The sequence below is a fragment of the Pempheris klunzingeri genome, chromosome 17 (genome assembly GCF_042242105.1).
Source record: "Pempheris klunzingeri isolate RE-2024b chromosome 17, fPemKlu1.hap1, whole genome shotgun sequence".
NCBI classification, from domain to species: domain Eukaryota; kingdom Metazoa; phylum Chordata; class Actinopteri; order Acropomatiformes; family Pempheridae; genus Pempheris; species Pempheris klunzingeri.
The window spans coordinates 5,745,713-5,765,243 of NC_092028.1; the positions used below are offsets into that span (position 1 = coordinate 5,745,713).

At 42.0% G+C, this 19,531-nt stretch overlaps 1 protein-coding gene across 1 annotated transcript in view; it reads left to right on the forward strand.

Annotated features, from left to right (window-relative positions):
• septin12 (septin 12) overlaps positions 1-19,531 on the forward strand; it is a 67,808-nt gene that overhangs the window by 12,733 nt on the left and 35,544 nt on the right. The window contains exon 2 of the mRNA XM_070847569.1: positions 1,274-2,839. Within this exon, the coding sequence (XP_070703670.1) occupies positions 1,274-2,839 (1,566 nt within the window). The remainder of the gene's footprint in view (positions 1-1,273; positions 2,840-19,531) is intronic.

Genomic DNA, 19,531 nt, shown 5'->3' on the forward strand with positions numbered 1-19,531 from the left:
GGGCGTAAAAATAGTCAAATAATTAAATAGGGTGTAAACCAGCTGTAAAACTGCCCGCTGCAGTGTAGTGAAACTATGATGTCTCAGATGGAACAAGACTGCAGATAAATAATTATGCTTATGTACAACAGTAGGCTAGTTTTACAGCCCTAGTTTACCAACATTTCACAAAATGGTACAGGTAGCATCTGTGGATGACATCTCAGCTTTCACTTTGGAACTATAATTATATAGCCCTGCTCTTGCGACCCACCCACCCACCCACCCACCCATCCACTTTTTCACATGGTGTGTCACGTTGCAATGGTTGGTTTTTGTAATACAAAACTCCACTGGATGCCCCGACTCAGGCTCTGACCTCAATCCACCCTTTGTGTTTGGAGTTTGAAGGATGTGCGTGTGTGTGTGTGTGTGTGTGTGTGTGTGTGTGTGTGTGTGTGTGTGTGTGTGTGTGTGTGTGTGTGTGTGTGTGTGTGTGTGTGTGTGTGTGTGTGTGTGTGTGTGTGAAGGAGGCACTGTTCCCATATAAAGGCAAGTGGCTAAGATCATTCAGGACCCAGAAACCAAAAGAGAGAGAGATTTATTATGATCTTCTGAGCAAAGACAAGGGCACATTCTCATACTGTAGAGGGTCTACGTCCACACATACAGCATTCACTACATTGTGTCACACGTGTCATTCCTGACTTCAGTGTTAAAGTTGCTGATGAAGTATTGTGTCTCGCAGCACATGCAAAGCAAAAAGTCGTGTGGTTTTTATGTTCACATTTAATTTTCTTTTTCATAGTAGATAGTTAGGAAGCACGTTGGTGTATGTTGTTTGTATGTTCCCCTTGTGCTTGCTGGGATTCTCTCCATGCAGGCATTCTAGCTTCCTCCTGCATTCTAAAGACATGCAGGTTAGGTCAATTGGTAACTCAAATATTGCCTGTAGATGTAAATGCAAGCATGAATGGTGGTCTCTTTCTATGTGTCAGCCCTGTGGTTGACTGCTGACCAGTCCAGTAATTTGGTTACTACCTTACTCAAGATCAGATTTAAACAAAGGCTGAAACAGGAAGCTTTGGTGGTGTGAGAGGTCACATGCTGCTATTCAGTGGAAGCAGGAAAGAGTAACTGCAGATAATTTCATTTGGGATAGATGGTGGAATATATTAGATGCCTATCACTTGCGTATCAGAACATGTATGGAGGTGTTAGGGTTATGTTAGGGTGTTAGTTTGAACTGAGACATGTGGTTAACAATTCGTGTTTTCTTTCTTCCCACATGTAGCGCTGAAAAGATCCTTCGACATTGAAGATGTAGACGACATACCATCCTTCTCCCCAGCTTCCTCTGTCTCCACCCCGGTGTCTCCCTCTTCTTCACACTTCTTCCTCCACCACAACAAAACCACTGAAGGGCGGGTAGGAGGTGGCCAGTCCCCTTCATTAGCCTTCAACAACAACAACAGCCTGGGCTCTACAGCCCACCATTCCCGCATCAGCCTTAATTCCAATCCCAGCCCAGTGCTCAAGTCCCGGACTGTAGTCAGCAGCCTGTCCTTCAACCGAGGAACCATGAACAAGCCGGCTGTCCACAACAATGGCTCCTCCGTGACCAGAGCTGCATCCTTCCAGAGCAGGTTAAACCCCAATGGTTACTCCATATTGTCTAGTCCAGGCAGTGACAACGACAGCCTTCACAGTTCCACATCTAGCCTGGAGTACTCTGAAAGGGGTGGGGGTGCTCTTTCTCTTACAAAGCTTGGGCCATATTCCAGCCCTCCACCTCAGGGGAAGTACCAACGAACCCACCCCCAGCTCCCACAACAGCACCTAGAGGGAGGTACCAACTTGGGCAGCAACCCCAACCTGAAGAAGTTCTCCTCTCATAGGAGTGTTTTCCACTCTGAGATGGACCAGGGACCAGGGATGATGCTTGGTAGTCCAGAGCCTAGAGGGGTGAGCCATGGCTCCATGCCGAGCCTAGACCTCCAAATACGTGATGGAGGAGGAGGACTGGGGAATATGGAACGGGGTGGAGGTGGAGGTGGAGGCAGGATGTCTCCAGGGTTGAGGTATGCAAGTGCCAATACTAGCTGGAATGGTCGTCTTCATAATGCCAGTTCCTTTGGGGAGGAGGGCTTCAGTAGCCCCAAAAACCACTGCCAGCAGCAAGGGCCCCAGATACTCAAGACTCCTCAGCCCAAAGCCAAAGAGATCCTACGTCTCAACAAGTTTCCCTTGGATCTGGACAGCTTGGTAAGCAGCACCTCAACCAGTTCCACCATCAAGGCTGAAGTAGGATCCATGAGCCCCAACCCCCCAAAGCCCCCTCCACGGAGCACAGGAGGCCTCCAACACCATACCAGCCCACCATCCACTTCAGCCAGCCCTTCAGCCTCTCTCAGCAGCCTTGAAAGTTCTTCTGACACCCCACCCCTCTCCCTTCACCATCCCCTTTTGCCCTTTCCCCCATGTTCTCCAGTCCCCACACAGGGCTCTGTCCCTGTCCCAGAGATGCGTTGTTCCCCCATGTCCCTTTCCCCACCCCAGAGCCCCCAGCTGGAAATTCTCTCAGGGCCCCAAGTTGTCCAGGTGGTCCCCAACCTGCCTAGCCCTAACAGTTCACCCTGCCCTTCCAATCCAAGAGTCATTCAGTCTGTGGAGGGTGGCATAGGTGAAGCCAGAGATAGCGTAGGCTCAATTTTACAGAGGATCGCATCCTTCTCCCAGCATGTCGTCACTGGCACCACCCCAGTAATCCAAAGCAATGGAGGTTCGTCATCCACATTTGGGTGTTCTGCTGAGACCACACCGATGCCCACATGGAAACAGGGGAAGAAGAAACAGGAAGGTAAGATGGTTTTCATTAAGTGCTTAAAAAGCTACATTTGCAGTCTTTCCCATCATCTGTGCCTGTAGCTCGTAAACAAAAGGGCAGGAAGGATTTCAATAGTGGGTCAGGGGTTCAAAAGTTGTGTGTGTGTGTGTGTGTGTGTGTGTGTGTGTGTGTGTGTGTGTGTGTGTGTGTGTGTGTGTGTGCAACCTGCATCTTTGTCTTTGTTTATCTTTAGTGTGTAGTCTGCATTTTCATGTAACACTTGTAACACAATTCTTGGTCCATTTTGTGACCTTGTGTGTGCGTGTGTGTGTGTGTGTAACAAATGATGACAGGGAACTTCCACTTGTTTTTTTATGTCACTATAGGAGACTAAGTCAAGGTTAGCAGACGAGACTAGCAGCCACACCCATTATAATGGTTTCCTGTTGCATTGAGCTTCATCACACGCGCACACACACACACACACTAGTACACAAACAAACGCACATTTTAAAATTGCCTTTGTGTTTAAACTGTGTCTGACATTTTCAGCAGGGATTTTAAAGCTATTTTTAGTCCACCTCCTTCCAGATGGCCTTTGGCTCCTGCTTCCTCTGATAACAAAGTCAACTTTGCTGTGCCTCAGCACCACAAGTACAGAACCAATATCTTTGGAAAACAAAACTGGCCTTATTCAATGGCATGAAATGGTTTATAGTTGGCAGTGACAGAGGCAATGGGAGGTCAAAGGATAATCAGCATTATATGTCAGACCAACAAAGGTGAATACACAGCTGACAAATTTGTTAAAGTTAAACTTGTTGGTTTATGATTAAGGCTTTATGTCACAAGGCATTATTTGCTGATTTTAATCATGAATATTTTTGGCAAATTCAGATCAAATTCAGATTAAATGATTGATTTGTCTACTTTGATCTTCATATTGAATAGAGCCACAAATGGTGGCTTAGATAGAACAGAACTCATCGTAGAGATGGTGTTTAATCCCTCAGCTCCTCCTGTCCACAGGACAGGGTGTCCTTAGGCAAGACACAGACAAATACATGTCCTGCATATAAACCATATAGTGCCTTTATTTTGTCCATGTAAATCCTTTGTGCATCTATAACATGTTAGTTAGATGGATCACTGGGGTGTTCTGTCTTGTTCTATACCCACTTTGATTTAACCTGACGAGACCCCGGATGTTTACACGAGAATCTTGTGCGCTGCACATCCAAAAACACATTTGAGCAAACAGGAGGCATCTGTTTTAAGGCACCTGTAGGGATTTTCCCCAGGCGTCCTCCAATCTTATCAGGGAATGAGTCCAATTCCTCTGAGATTAAAGAGAGATAACAGGAGGATCTGACTGTACTCGTAGCTTTGTTCTGAATTCACATCTTAAGTCTGTAAGATAATCAGGAGGGTGTGAGTGTCCATTTTGTATTGTATGTAGTTTAACTAGCTGTTACCTACAGTAACATGCTGACCCCTATGAGTAGTCGATGATGCTTTTTAGGGGTATTTTTGTTGGAATCCTCACAATTTATATTCTGATAATAAATAAATCAAATTATATCAAATCAAACAATAATGTCAAATGCCCACTGGTTAAAAGGGAAAGGGTAAAAATCATAATTATGTTAGTGTGGCAAAATGAAATAACTATTTAGTATTGAATTTTGGTGATTTCTGACTACTAGGAAGAGGAAAGACTCCAAAATGAACTAGAAACTTCCTCCGTAGCCCCATGGTACCTTGTGTAAATTACGGGCACAACTTCCACTTATTCCTTTTAACCAGCGTTTGCGAGAATTAGTGTTAGTGCTAGTTAGTGTTAGTGTTAGAATTAGTGCTATATGAATCACAGTGTTTTTGGAATACAGCCTGTGACTAAATTAAGGAAAATTTTAAACTTAACTTGTGTTTTTAAACTGAAAAACTTAATTCTGTTACTGCAGTAATATAGCAGGTTTGTCTTAAAGCAGACACGAAGAAGCTCTCTAGCCGTGCAAGAATAAGGCTGAGAAAACAACTCATAAAAGGCATGCTCTGTGATGAAGGGATGGGTCTTCACTCCATCTAAAGGCCCATCTGCTGATAACAAATAACAACAAATATAACAATTATATTAATGCAACTTTTACTTTTTAACATATATTTGGTAAAAAATATATATATATTTTGTCGTGCATATATTTGTGCCATTAAGCGATGTGTCTTAATGTAAGTCTCCGTTGAAGTAGGTGAATTCCTGCAGCTGTGGTTGGCAGGTCAGTCTGGGAACTGCTTTAGTACAACCTGTGTGTACACAACGTCCCGCAAGTGACGCAATTTATTGGTGGCACAAGATACTGAGTCACTGAGTCTGTGGCTTGAGGATGGGACATTCCTGTCTGTTGGAAACCCAAGTTGTGATTTTTATAAAAAACTCTCTCAGAAAGCAGCTTCAGTCTGATCTTTGGCAACAGTTTAATGGAAGCACACACAAGCATCACTGCTGTCGTCCGTTGTCACGTCGTAAATAACAGGCTAATGTGTGATAAATGGGTGTTTACAGTGAAATTATTGTTTTGCTCTATGCAGTGCTTTACTCAGATCGTTGTTTTCCATAAAAAGCATGAAAACAAAAAAAACGCCTCCGGGGGCCTTTTCCTCTACTCCCTTCCTCTGCTCTTAGAGAAACATACAGAGGAAAAGAAAACCCAGATGGTAGAGGAAAGCAACAAAAAAAAACAAGCAGTTTGTCAAGATCAAACTTGCACTGAAGTCTTCTAAAGCAGAAAATAATGTGTTTTACCTTACCATCACCGTCAGTAATGAAATTGCTGGAATCTAATGCAGCCAACGCTGTGTATCATCATGCACCAATAAAGATTAGTATTGTTCTCTTTATACTCCGCACCCCAAAGAGTACTCCCTCTTCATATCTCTCTCCATATCACCTCCACCTTGGGAAAGTATTCTTATCTCTCCTTCCATTTTCCACACCGCTTTGCTTCATCACTTCTGCATTCCTCTCTATCTCTTTCCTTCATTCTTTCTGCAGCATCCCTGTCAACTGTTCCTCAGTAGTCATGACTGTCCAGCAGCCACCATGATAAATATAAGTAAGTGTACAAACACCACAAGAAGCACCATCATTATCAAGAATAACTTATTCAGGCCTTCCACTTCCGCTCTTTTAATCATTCACTCTTTTCTGACCTCCGTCCTCTCTCTCTTTAGCCGTCATGCCCAGGCTTGTCTGGACTCCCCCTCCCAATCCCTCTCTCTTTCTGATTCAAGCTTTAATGACAGTGATTTAGGGATGAATTCCTCCCCAGCAGATGTCTAAGCTATCGTCCTATTGCACTGCCCTCACTTCATGTCCTCTCTGTCACAGAAGGAGTTTTTTTGTGTGTTGGTGAGAGGGACTGCTGGAAAAGTAAAGCGTGAGCTGTTCTGTTTGTGAGTCGGAAGACTGAGGAGGAAAGACGACAGCAAGGCATGATTAGCTTTACCTATAGAGCTTCAGACTATACACTAAAGACCTCATTTGTCTCATATGAAAAACAGAAAAGACATTTCTCCCTTTTTTTCTCAGATATATAACTTGAGAATGGAATTAGGCTCGAATGTTCTATTAACAGTCACGAAAAACAAACGGGTTCAAGAACCACACTAACTGTCTGTCTATTGATCTCTGCTTTGTTTCAGTACTATGGACAGCGCCGCTTGATCTTTTTGTTTCTTTTTATCAATCAGATTTTAAATATATCCAAAATAGGCAAACAAGTGATTTATATATAACTTTAATGGGTAATAAAAGAATGACAGAACGGATAACATGAAATATTACACTAGATTTAATCTCATCTCATTGTCTTCATCAGCAGATGGGGGTTGCTCAGTTGTCACTAACATGCCTCGGCTGTCATCACTTATAACAAGTTGTCGTATGTCGGGGGGGCAGATGGTGCCTCCTGTCCCTGTTTAAGAATGGTTGTCCTTGCTGTTCCACTGCTGTAGTGTTCCTCACAGCTGTCACTCGTGATGTCACTATAATGTTACACACCACTCCATTCTTGCTCTCCGGAGAGCTCCGTCTGTACGGTGGACCAGCAAAGATCTTAAAGTGTCACCACCACAGAGGTTATGGTTTCAGTTCTGTTTGTTTGTCAGCAGGATTACAGAAAAACTATTGGCCCCAAACTTGGTGGAGGGGTGGAGCATGGGCCAAGGAGGAACTCATCCAATTTTAAAGTGGATCAACCCATGCCATTCTCTTTGTCTATGGCAAAGTGAAAGCTGACGTGCAACTAAACATACAACAAAACACCTTTTGGCATAACTTACAAGTTTGGAAATATATCCAGACATACTGTATATAGTGCTTGCGCATGCAGACATGCATATCATAGATGACTGGACTATTGGCCTTAGAGGAGCTCTACACTCTCTGAGTGCCCTTCTAGTTACACATAGTGTTTGGCTGGAGTCTATGACAGTGAAATAGCAAAGACTCTGAATGAACACCAGAAACAGACATTATCTGTCTGTGAACACCAGACTGAGCCCATTCACAGCGATTCAAGAGGTCAAAGGTCATAGAAGAGTTCAAAGGGCATCCACCATGAGCCAATGGACGGCTTTGGAAAGATCAAGAACAACATTCACATTTGACTGTTTTTTAAATTTCTTTCTTCACACTAAATTCTAGCAGAACTGATGAAAACTCGTGAATGAGCGATGCTGGCCAGTGGTGAGGCGAATGCTCCTTTGGCTTGGTCCTTTTTTTCCAAATACACTTTATGAATCCATGACAGGAAGCAGAAGGAAAGCTGAGTGTTTTTGATATCCAGTTTTGTGTTTTCATCTTAAAGGTTAGGAGAATGGAGTGGTTCAGCTCATATAAATAGATAAAAGAAACAGCCAATCGGGTCTTTTCATGAGGGAGCCTCCTCTCTGCTGCTGTTTGTTGCTGTTTCAGCCCACTAGGTTGTTCTTCCCATCAGCTCAGATTAGAACCCTATTTCCTGTGTAGTTGTTTGGGTCAAGGCCCTGAAATGTGTTTCCTGCACCAGATAAGATTAGCCCACTCGGCTGTTTTGGGCTGTCATACGAACACACACACCAGGATGGATAGTGATGAAGATGCTGACAAAGAAAGTGAAATGGGTCGGCCAACAGGAAAAATCTTCCAAAACATGCCCCTTGTAGAAGTGAGCATCAATCAAACTTATCTTTGTAAATATGTCCTCAAAAGAACTCCCACACATTAAAGAATTCCATAAGGGCAACTTCAATTTTAAACACAGGGAGAAACAGAAAGAAATAGGACAAGAAAGTCAGGGGGGGGGTGACTGAGTGAGGTTTGTGGTTCCAAGATGTGAGACAGCAGGGGGAAGGTGACTCAAGAAGCAGTGAGATGTAAAGGTAAAGACTCAGGAGTGAATGAGTGCACAGTACATCAAAGCACCATAAATCAACAGATAGTGGATTAGAGGCTTTTAAAGGGTAAAACTACTTCAAAACACTGCTGCGGTGATGAGTCACACAAGTCAGTGAGTACGTGTGTGCACATGTGTCATGGTAGAATAACACACACAATTTAATGTGCTACAATTTCTCTACGGGAACAGAAACAGAGTGAGATGTTGGATATACAAGCTGCTATGAATGTGTATCTGTATGTGTTCATTTCTCAGATATTAAATATGTATGTGATAATGTGTATAAATAGTTAAGTTTTACGTTTCGGGTGATGGTTTAGGCCAAACTAAGCCCTAAACACTATGTAGTTAGGTCGAGACACTGACAATAAGCTATGTAGTTGGATTTAGGAAAAGACACATCATCTCTGCGCAACATAAGAGACCAAATGGCATGAAATGATCTGTGGATTTGCGATAACTGTGAGGCTTTAACAAGTTGGCAGGAGTTTTGAAGTAGTCTAAAATGCCTCATTGTTTGTCATTAATTGTTTTCCTCTTTCATTCATACACTCCATATACAGTATGACTCTTTCAGCTCAGGTGCCTTCCGTTTATCTTCTGCAATCTTTCTACAGCTTCACTTCCCTGTGTTAAATTCAACAGATTGAACATGATGTTAGAGAGGCACACACCTGTGTCTATATAAGGTCTCACAGCCCACAGTGCATATCTGACCAAATGCCAAAGAAAGAGACCACATTATGTATTCTTGGCAGTTTCTATATCACAGCATCTATATAACTGTCACAGGTATGTACATTTTACAACACAGGGTTGCATAATGACATGTAAGTTCTTCATTCCACACACAAATAAGGCATATATACAAGTGTGTCATTTTAGAGTAAAATAAAACCTTGAAGAAATTATTATTCAACGGTTCTTTGTTCCATTAAGAGTTCCATTAAGAACCCTTTTTGGCAGAAAGAACTCTACATGTATTGCTTAAAGCACGGGTGCTAAAAGATCCTCATCCTCAAATGTTCAAATGTTTACCCATGTTTCAAATGGCATCTTAAGTGTAGATGTATTTAGAATCTCCTTAAATAATTTTACTTGTATTCTGCCATAGTTGAAGATGGATGGATAGATAGATACATAGATAGATCTGTTTCTCAGTGGAGATCTTCATTGTTTTGTTTTGTTTCTTTTTTAGGACTAGGCTTAATCCATTTTATGGAACACTAATTTTATTGTTACAATCACACATCCTACGTGGGCCAGGAGTGGGCCAGTCAACTGAGGACAAGAGAGAATGAACCTGTAACATATTTGTTTTGGTGGTGGGAGGAAACTGGAGGTTAGGAAACACACATGAACAGGATGAGCACATGATAAACGTGATAAATGGTTTGGGGGAAATCATTTAAGACGTGAGAATATGCGTGGGAATATAAATAAAACATGAAGGATAATAATAATCATGACTCAAAATCTTTATTTGAAATGGGTGGGTAATGGGAAGCTGGGTGAATGGAAGCTGTTGCTAGGGTGGGATGTTCTTTTAATACCCATTGGGCTCTGCGCCTGAGCCTCACCAATGTTACCCATTAGATGGGTCTTTTTACTTAAAGTCAATGATCAGCTTCTTGTTTTTCTTCGACATTAGCAGTAGGTTGTTCTCTCTGCACCACCCTGCAAGATTGTACATTTTTTTCATCATATGAAGAATTTGCCGTCATGCTATGTAGTGTTGGCAGGCTTTATATCACAGCATGTGTATCAAAGACGTTCAGTGTCAAACATGTGGCTGTATGCATCAGTCATGTTCCACGACACAGTGACACAGTATGACGATACAAGAACACCACAAGCTACACAGAAGTAATCACACACCTCCCTGACAGCACAGTATAGATGTCACAAGCTTAAAAGGAGTGTAAATAACTGTATGGTATTAGCTGTCCTGACATCGTGTTCCTCTCTGTAGCTGTTTTGTATTCTAACCAGCGGTACATGTTCCCTCTGTAAATGTGTCACATCTCGTGCGTTCTTTTTAATCAAACGTGAGTGCTCCCATCCCTCTCTTTGAAGTAGTGACATTGTGTACTAGAAGTATTCAAATGGAGGGACAGCAGAGAACACTTCTGGGTGAAAGGTTTTAGAAGAGGAGAGGAAGGAGGAGACAGTGGTGGAGGACAGTCAGCCAGAGGAAATCCTCCTCCCTTGTCCGTCTTCCTCTCTTGTTTTTTTTTTGAGTGTTTTTTGAGTGTTTTTGCCAGAACTGTTATGGGATCTCCTGTTCCACACATATTTGCCATGCTGCCGTTTGCCTGATAGAGGCTGGTTGGTACATGTCACAGTAGTAGCTCCTACCTCTCTCTAGGGAATGTTTTAGTCCAGGGTCAGAAAAACACAGGCCTTGTCATGGAAGTGTCTCACTCACTCACAGCAGCCATGTGTGAAGGAAGGGGCACGTACAGACCGGTCACACTGTGTGTGTGTGTGTGTGTGTGTGTGTGTGTGTGTGTTCGGTAGCAGAAGCAGAAGGCGCCTGCAGCTGGGCTTGGCTTGGATTTGTTTCCAATCTGTTTAGTTCTCCTAACATGGCTGCCCTTTGGCTAGTCCAATCAAAAGCAAGAGCTGTGGAAACAATCCTGTGTGCTCCTCACACCTACTGAGTGCTTATCTAAATGGGATGAGACCAGATCAGGGCTATCAGGGCTGACTGAGTAGGGCTTTTGTATTTAAAGTTTAAGTATTTAAAGGATGGCGGTTTTAAGCATTGTTTGCATTTGTTTATCGAGCATATTCCCTTTGTTATAGCATAGAGTCACGGTATATGATGCAGTGCTAATTTTAATGCTTAACGCAGCTCTTAACATGGAACATTTAGCCCTGCGTCTCCTATATATCAGAACCTTTGCTTATTCAACTGATGAACCTACATTTTTGAACATAAGTGATTTGAGTTATTCAGAATAGTCTGATTCCTCACATGCTGTTGGCTTTTGACAGGATTTCTTTTTTTGTATTCCACATGGGCATTATTATGCAATCTCAGACCACCTCTGCATGTTTCCTCTCATGTACTTCCTCTTTGTCCTGTTAATGTCTTTCTTCCAAAATCTGTCGGCTGTCACACCAGCTTCCAACCAAAGCAACGACCACGTGATAATGATGACGTGATTGATATTTACAGGCTTTGGAAAATAGGCATATTGTCAGGGTTTTTAATTAATTTAAAGAATGAGCAAATCCATGGTGCTGATTGGCTGTTCCTCTCTGAATAATCATATGAAGTCAGTCTGTAGTTCACAGTAGTCGGCTGTCATGAATAAACACTTGAGACACTTTGCTGTAAGCTGGAGTGAACTGTCTCGTGCTTTACTGTTAGCGATTAACATGTTAACTAATTAGTGAGGTTTGTAGAGTATCCTGGAATGTAATTATCAGAACCTTCATAAATACAGATCCAGACCAAACTCAATGTGGAAAATGTGGAACAAACTGTTCCATTCCTCATACCCTGCTTCACCTTTTTCATGCCGACCCCACCCTAACCTGCATAGCTAGCCATTATCCCAAATGATTATCTCTTCTTCAATGAGATTCACTCAAGTGCATTCCCATGATGTGCATTGGCAGGTCCTTGAAACGTGGCCCTTGGCTTCAGGGGGCCAGTATTCACGTCTAATCCCGCTAAAATAAGACAGACAAGATGGATTAAGAGGAAGATAGAAGAGAGAGCTGGGGAGAAAGAAGAGAAACAGGGAGGAGTGAGTGAAAGGATGAAAGACATTATGAGAAAGAGAGTTATTAAATTCCATCCTCTTGTGCCACAGGGTTAGTAATGTTCTGTCAGCACTTGGCGAGTGTATCTGGCTCTGTCGTAACCACCTTCACCTTTTCATAGCTACAGCGTGTGTGATTTAGTATCAAGTGGAAAACCTGATGATTTATGATTGTCTCCAGTGTAATTCCATCAGTGACACCCACCTAACGGGCTGCAGGAGAACATCAACAACCTGTCCGGCCCTGACTAATTGCTTTCATAACATCATAAATAGTAGCTCAAATCTCTGTCATCCAGTGCCTTTCTTGCAAGCTGTTCATGTTCAGAGCAGCTGTATAAGTCCCCATCTGAGAGCTGCACTTGTTACACGATGGCGTGTGCAAATAATAGCAAACGAGAACTTTTCATATTAAAATATAAGCTTTAATAACCTGAAATCTTGTGAGGTGATATCAGCGGCTTCTGATTTAATGACAATGAACAAAGGGTGGGTGTTGTGACCTTCTTTTTTTTTAATATATATTAGGTATAACAAAATTAAAAGCGATACTCCACTCAGTGTGAGGGAACATGTGTAAGGGAACTGGCAATGTGAGGAAACGTATCTTAAGAAAGACAAAAATAAAAATCGGATGTGTTTAGTAAGAGTGGAAGTGAGGTATAGGCTGTCGAGTTGGGTCGACCATTCATATACCATGGCTCACAGTCATCGACTACGTAGTTCTGTACCATCAAAAGTTTGTCATTTTAAAGCCGTAACCATACACCTGTGTGGATGTGACATTGTTCATCGTGTGTTGTGGCAAGTAGGTCTTCCAAGTGTGTGTGCTAAAATCAAAATGTGTGTGTTTGTCACAGCAATGATGGTGTTACAACATCCATGTCGTGTGTCACTGGTGCCGCTGACGAAGCTACTACTATGAATCTAACCAATGTAGGAATAGCATATGGGAGGGATCCTATAATGATTGGATTAATGATTAAAGGTACTTGGGTTAAAATGGATTTTAGCTGTGGAGGAAATTGTCATAATAATGATAATAATTCCATAATTCCTCTAATCATATGGTTATTATATTGAAGTTAGAGGGATGGACTACAGGTTTGCTTTTCTGTCAGTGGATCAGTTGCAGCTTGCACCAGCTTCATGACTCATTACACATACACACATCATCTACAAACAAGAATTATCTAATTTTGCCCAAATATGGCACCACAGCAACCTAAATATAAAACCAAATACAGGATATTTCACAGAACTGAGCTGTGTGTGTGTGTGTGTGTGTGTGTGTGTGTGTGTGTGTGTGTGTGTGTGTGTGTGTGTGTGTGTGTGTGTGTGTGTGTGTGTGTGTGTGTGTGTGTGTGTGTGTGTGTGTTTTGATTGCGGGCCCTGGGCCATACGGTACTTTACTTACCCTCACATCAACAGGAAACTGTAAAGCTTCAAGTACCACTCTGAGCCTGACTCATCTTTAATAGACCCCTCTGTATGTGGAAGTGAGTGTGTTCATTCTCTTTAATATATGTGTGTGTGTGGGTGTGTGTATTTATGTCTGTCTAATGGGCGCTGGGCACAGACACATGTTTGTGAGACGAGCCCTTTGGTATAATAATGGTTGTTTCTCAGTTCAAACTGTACGAGGACATTTACAGGACAGTCTGGCTCCGCTCCGACATCTGAAGCAGAGTTAACCTTTCAGCACTTAAACATGGACTGCACCCCACGGATTGTTTTACTAGTCATAAGAGGTACCACTCAGCACATGAGAACAGTTATGTAATGTGTCAAGCATGGCAAAATAACACAAATGAAGTCATAGTGATGTCATAACCTTGGGCTTAGAGACTGTACACTTATAACAGAAAGCCAGCATACAAACTGGAGGTGAAGAGTTTGTGATGGCGTGTCTATACAGGAGACATCGTCCATCTTACGTGGGTCTGACAGACCAGATGACGCGTCTATACTGATTAATACAGCTGTGCTGAGTGACTGCCACCTGAACCATCATTTTACACATCAAATATATATTTTCTCCTGTTTTTTGCTTGTAACTGTAAGAATAACGTGTGTTTGGTTCCGAGTGCTGCCACAACGTGGGTGACACTCAACTGCAGTGTCCATACTGTGCCTGAACTCATCCTGTGGCACAGCTGGGTTAGAGGACTACAGCTGCTGCTGCTCTGCTTGCATGCTTTAACATGCTTAAAATGTTCATTATCTTGTAAATTTGAAAATAATCTTGTGGCTTTCTTTAGTAAAGGAGCAAACATTTTATCATTTTACTTTACATTGTCCTCATATGGTGCATGTTCATGAAAGATGTTTACATGTATGGTGTACTGCTGCTCTGTACTTGATGGAAACTTGGAGGCAATATGCTTTTTTTTTCATGTATGCCTCTAAACAAGAACAAAATTTCAAGACTCACGTGACAACAACTGACTCTAATCAACAGATGAAGACCATGTGATGCACTCGGAAGGTCTGCAGGAAGCGGAAGTAGACCATATATATATCGAGTAAACTCAAACTCCTGTTTCCAAGGTCTAGATGAATTTTTACACACACTGTTTAATCATTCCCTCACATACAGCCTCTCTCTCCTGCAATAAGAACATACGATTGCAGTTTGAAAAGTGTCCTCTTTCCAACACATATTCCAAGTTTATGTCCAGGATGGGTCTGAAACAGTTCAGCACCAGGTTGGATTTTTTTGCACTTTAGATGAAGTGCAGCTGGGCTCATTAACATCCATGATCTCAGCAAGTACTTAACTGAAGTGAGTAATGGTGGTGACACAAAACTTAGCCTGAAGGTAATTTTCAGTTGTAAATATCCCTCCGTGTGTGTGTGTGTGTGTGTGTGGGTGGATGTTTATGTTCATCCTCAGTTCATTTAGCAAAGAGCAAACTATAGTAATTTGAGAGCTATGACAGTTTCATTCAACAAACCCGGAAACCTGGTCGCACGGGGATGTGCATGCAGACACACACACACACACACTCCCAGATTATATTGGTGTTTATGCTTCAGCTGGATGACAAAAGACACGAGGATGAGGAAAGAAAGAAAGAAGCAGAAAATAATAGAGAGATAGAAAGATTGATGGAGAAACACCTCTCAGCCTATCAAGGTCACAAACCTCCTCTTGTCTGTGAGGAAGTACCCAAGATAAGACATGCACTTTGGTGTGTGTGTGTGTGTGTTTGTATGCTTGTAGGTGAGCAGTGAGGTGCAGCTGCATGTGTACATAATCCTCTGTATCGCCAGCGTCCTGGGTGTGTCTGTTTGTTTGCAGTGTGTGTGCTTTCCTCTGCAGCCACATCAACTCCCTGACCCTCACAACCCTGCTGTTTCATTCTACTGCACCTTTTTAAACTGCTTTTTCTGCCAACGTAGAATGAGTGCTGCTTCTTCCTCCTCAGCCATGTTACACTGTAGCTGGGCAAAGCAGAGGGAAGCGGGTGGAACGTTCCGACAATTTCTGTAACTTTCTGAAACCATCAATCCAACATTCACCCCCAATTCACAGAGCCAATTCACTGTTGTGTGATGGTGGGAAAGTACGCAGGGTGTGAACGTCTCTCTGTAGCTCAATTTTTCATTTGGTACACAACCATCTCTGGCACCATTAAACACTTTTGCCCTCAACGTGTTATCTGTACACAAGCAGGAGCCAGCTCCTCCAGTGAGCCTTTCATTAACCCATGCATGGTTACCACTGGCAACTGGGAGTAACTGTGGCCTTTTGCTCAAGGACACTTCAAGGTATGAAGAAGTTATATGCCACCTGTCGTTAATGTGTTATTGACAAATTGGCTCAATCAACATTATGCAGTCTGCCCCATTTTCCTAAAAGTGTGAGACATTCATGTGTAAGACACTGTAGACATGATCAGTGACACAAACCCTTTGTCAGTTCTGAGATAGGAAATCCACTGAACCTCATGTCAGCTCTTCATTGGCTACTGTGTTTCACTCTCACACCTCTGTTAGTCAGTGTCAGTGCTCTACCAATGTAACGGCATCTATCCTTGATGTATCAAGTGATATATTATGGATGAAAAGCTTATTCTCTGGATTTTAGAGTCTTTCATCTTTCATAAGCAGTCTTTGCCAGGCTTGAAGTTTAGTGTTGTAAATAAATTGTCCTCTTTTCTGCTATGTAGAGCACGCTTGGTCACATGAACCTAAGCTACACTTTGACCCTTCACTCAAGTCTGACAGCAACATCATGGAAAGAACTATTCATGTTGCTGATCAACGAGCAAACAACTTGACCAGCTCAGAAACTATAGTTGATTAATACAAATCATTTTGATAGCACTAGAAGTGCAGAGTCAGAGTAAAGCAAGAACCAAAAGGCCACAGCCATGCTGTAAATACAGACACCTGATGTTTAACCCTAGACCACTAACGTCGGGTGATTTTCACCCACATGGCTGTGGTCATGTGATGTTCATTGTGTTTCATTGTGTCTTTTCTCTTTTTTTTTAAGGGTTTTTTTTGTTAACAATTCCCTGATTTGTCACCAATTTCAGAGCCTTTTTATAGGGTCCCCCCATGATAATTTTTTTTCGTTTTATGAGACGTATAGGGGAAAATACTAGATTACTTCAGTTTGCCATGTATTGTTGTACTTTAATGCAAAGTATTTCTTTATCGGGTATGTTATATTGGGTAAAATATACCCGACGTTGGTGATGGTGTTACTAACAGTGTTAGGTTAGTGTTCTAGGGTTAATCGGTATAATGCCCTTTTTGCCATCTTAGTCTAGCATGTCTGCACGATAACATTTACCATTAGTTTTAAACACAAAGCACAGCTGAAGCAGATGGAAACATAAAGGGATCACCTTTATTCATTTTATTTCTACACCAGCTGTAGCTGTTTAGACATTTCACACAAAACCTCATGGTGCAGCTACAGAGAAAGTCAAGGATCACCAAAAGTCATTAGGATTCATCTACAAATTTAATGGCAATCCTAATAGTTGTTCAGGCATTTCAATCTGCACCAAAGTGGTGGACCAGCCAGCCAACATTGGCTAAAAGTGATGATTGTCACTAGCAGGGGTGTAAAGAGGGTCAGAACAGTCCGAAACAGCGTTCCGACACCTTCCATTCTGCCACCATAAAGCATCACGGAACCCCATTTTTCCTGTCAGCGCCCATGTTAAACATGTTGGAGCAGCCACACAGTCTCTGTGAGCAGAGCAACTCAGTTATGGCTCATCGAAAGATTCAACATGTTGTGTACTTTTTGTGCAACACACTAGGGTCTGGGTGATCTGTCATTCACCTGTCAGCCTGTCTAACTCTTTGGCCCCTCGGATGCACTTGTGTAAGAACTGGTCAGACTAATGATTAACTTTAACTCATCACACAAATATGAAACGGAGAGATAGAGACACTCCGTAGTCTGGAGGTGAAAACAAATGAATACTCTTCTGAAAACTTGTCTGTGGCTACAAAGGTTGCTCGAAACGTTTTGCTGCTTGTTCATTTGCAGAGGACAGCAGGTGGAGCTTGGAATTGCAAAAAAGTACAAAAACTTTTTATGCCAAGTACCATAATTTCAAGTTGAGTCATTTTTTATTTATATTGCCCAGTATCACAATTTGCCTTAGGAGGCTTCAAAATGTATACAGCACTCAACACCCTCGGTTCCAAGACCTTCATTTCAAAAATGGAAGAAACAGAGGACTGATCGCTCGTCTAGGGGGGACAGACATGTCGTTTTTGTTGCATGTACAGAACAGACCAACAGAAATTCACAGTACATTACTACAAATTATGATGGCAAAATGTCTGATACATGTAGATTTTAAAATGAATATGGATCCATGAATATGTTGAGCAACTTCAAGTCTCTTCAAAGAGAAATACTGGAGTTTTCCTTATGAAGGGGTGAAGCACCTTAAAGTCTGTCACTGAAAATCTGTCACGAACAGGGAGCCAGTGAAGTGAAGCTAAAATTGGTGTCATATGATCAGATTTTCTGGTTTTAGTTTAGATTCTAGCTGCAGCAGTCTTGGCCGTTTAATGACTTTTAGTGCTAGCGCGTGGCAGACCAGACAACAAAACATTACAATAATCAAGTCTGGATGAATAGTCGTGATTTAGGATCACCGAGAAGTGGAATCGGTTGTAAGCAAAATGCCACTTAGCACTTAAGTAATTGCAGTTTCAGAGGAATGATGGGACCTGAAAGCAGAAAGCAGGCTCAAAAAGATTTCTGTTAACTACGTGGGCTGAAAGCTGCTGAGACACAACTCAGAGACTTGGAGACCCTGGTTTAAGGTGTGGTTTCTTTAAGTAGATGTTTCACAGCAGCAGTCTTAGCAGTGATACATTGTCAGTATTCAGGATTGTATCCCAGAGATGGCCAGAGATTTTTGAAAAGTTTAGCTGGCAGGGGGTTGAGAAGGCAGCGAGGTGATTTTGAAACTAAAATCATATCAAGAGATAGTCTCAAAATTTATAACAACTGAGTCCACGTGGGATTGAATGAATGAATGAATATTGAACAACTGATTCTGCAGAAGCAGCTGGAGATGAGGAGGTAATTTAGGATCTAATCTATTAATCTAGCTAATCTATTTTACTACAGAAAAAATCTGAAAGCTGTAAAGGGACACGCCAAACAATGGCTTTTGAGGAAGTTGTGTCTAGGAAATCTCAGATTGTGTTTATTGTTTCTGATTAAGTTGCAGACAGCGGCAGAGCTCGCATGTAATTCAGTACACTATATGTCATGTGAGGAACTTCTAGTTTTAATTTACGTCATTTACGTTCCCATCTCCTGCAGGTATGCTTAAGGTCGCGTTTCATCTGTAAACCAGGGTGTAAAACTCCTTTAACATCGAGTTTTGGCAGAAAGATGTGCCGCTACATCCAGGAGGGCAGAAAGGGCTGAGTTTTATTCACTAGTACAACTTTTAACAGGCTCTGTTCTTGTCATAAAAGCACATTAACTGCATTTAGTGAGCAATAGCAAGTGAATATTGAAACTTACAATTAAGTAACAAACTCTGAGATAAAATCTTCAAATTCCTCTGAAAATTCAGGATTGGGGTCAGGCAGTTTATAGTGGATGGAGATTGTTTTAATACCAGAGCCTCAAATGAATTAAAAGTAATATATTTGTTGGAGGTTAAGATGGAAATGGGCTTACAGATTAAAGTCACCCCATCAGAGAATTAAAACAAGGAGTGAACAGCAGCTATAAATCTCACTGAAGTCAGCCTATCTGAACATTTCTGTCTTGACAAAATGTGGCTGCTAAACTATGCCTATAATTAGGAAACAGCGTTGATATGTCGGCTTTGGTTGCAAAGGCGTACTGCAATGAACACCTCAGCTTGCATGGACGAGTGCGTGTTTGAATGCCAGTGAAATTATTTTGTCCGTCAAAGAGCGAGGCAGAGAAGAATCTTGACAGCTTTTTGCAGAGTTATACAGTAGCTTATTAAGAGAAACATGATGCTTGCATTCGTTTCTGC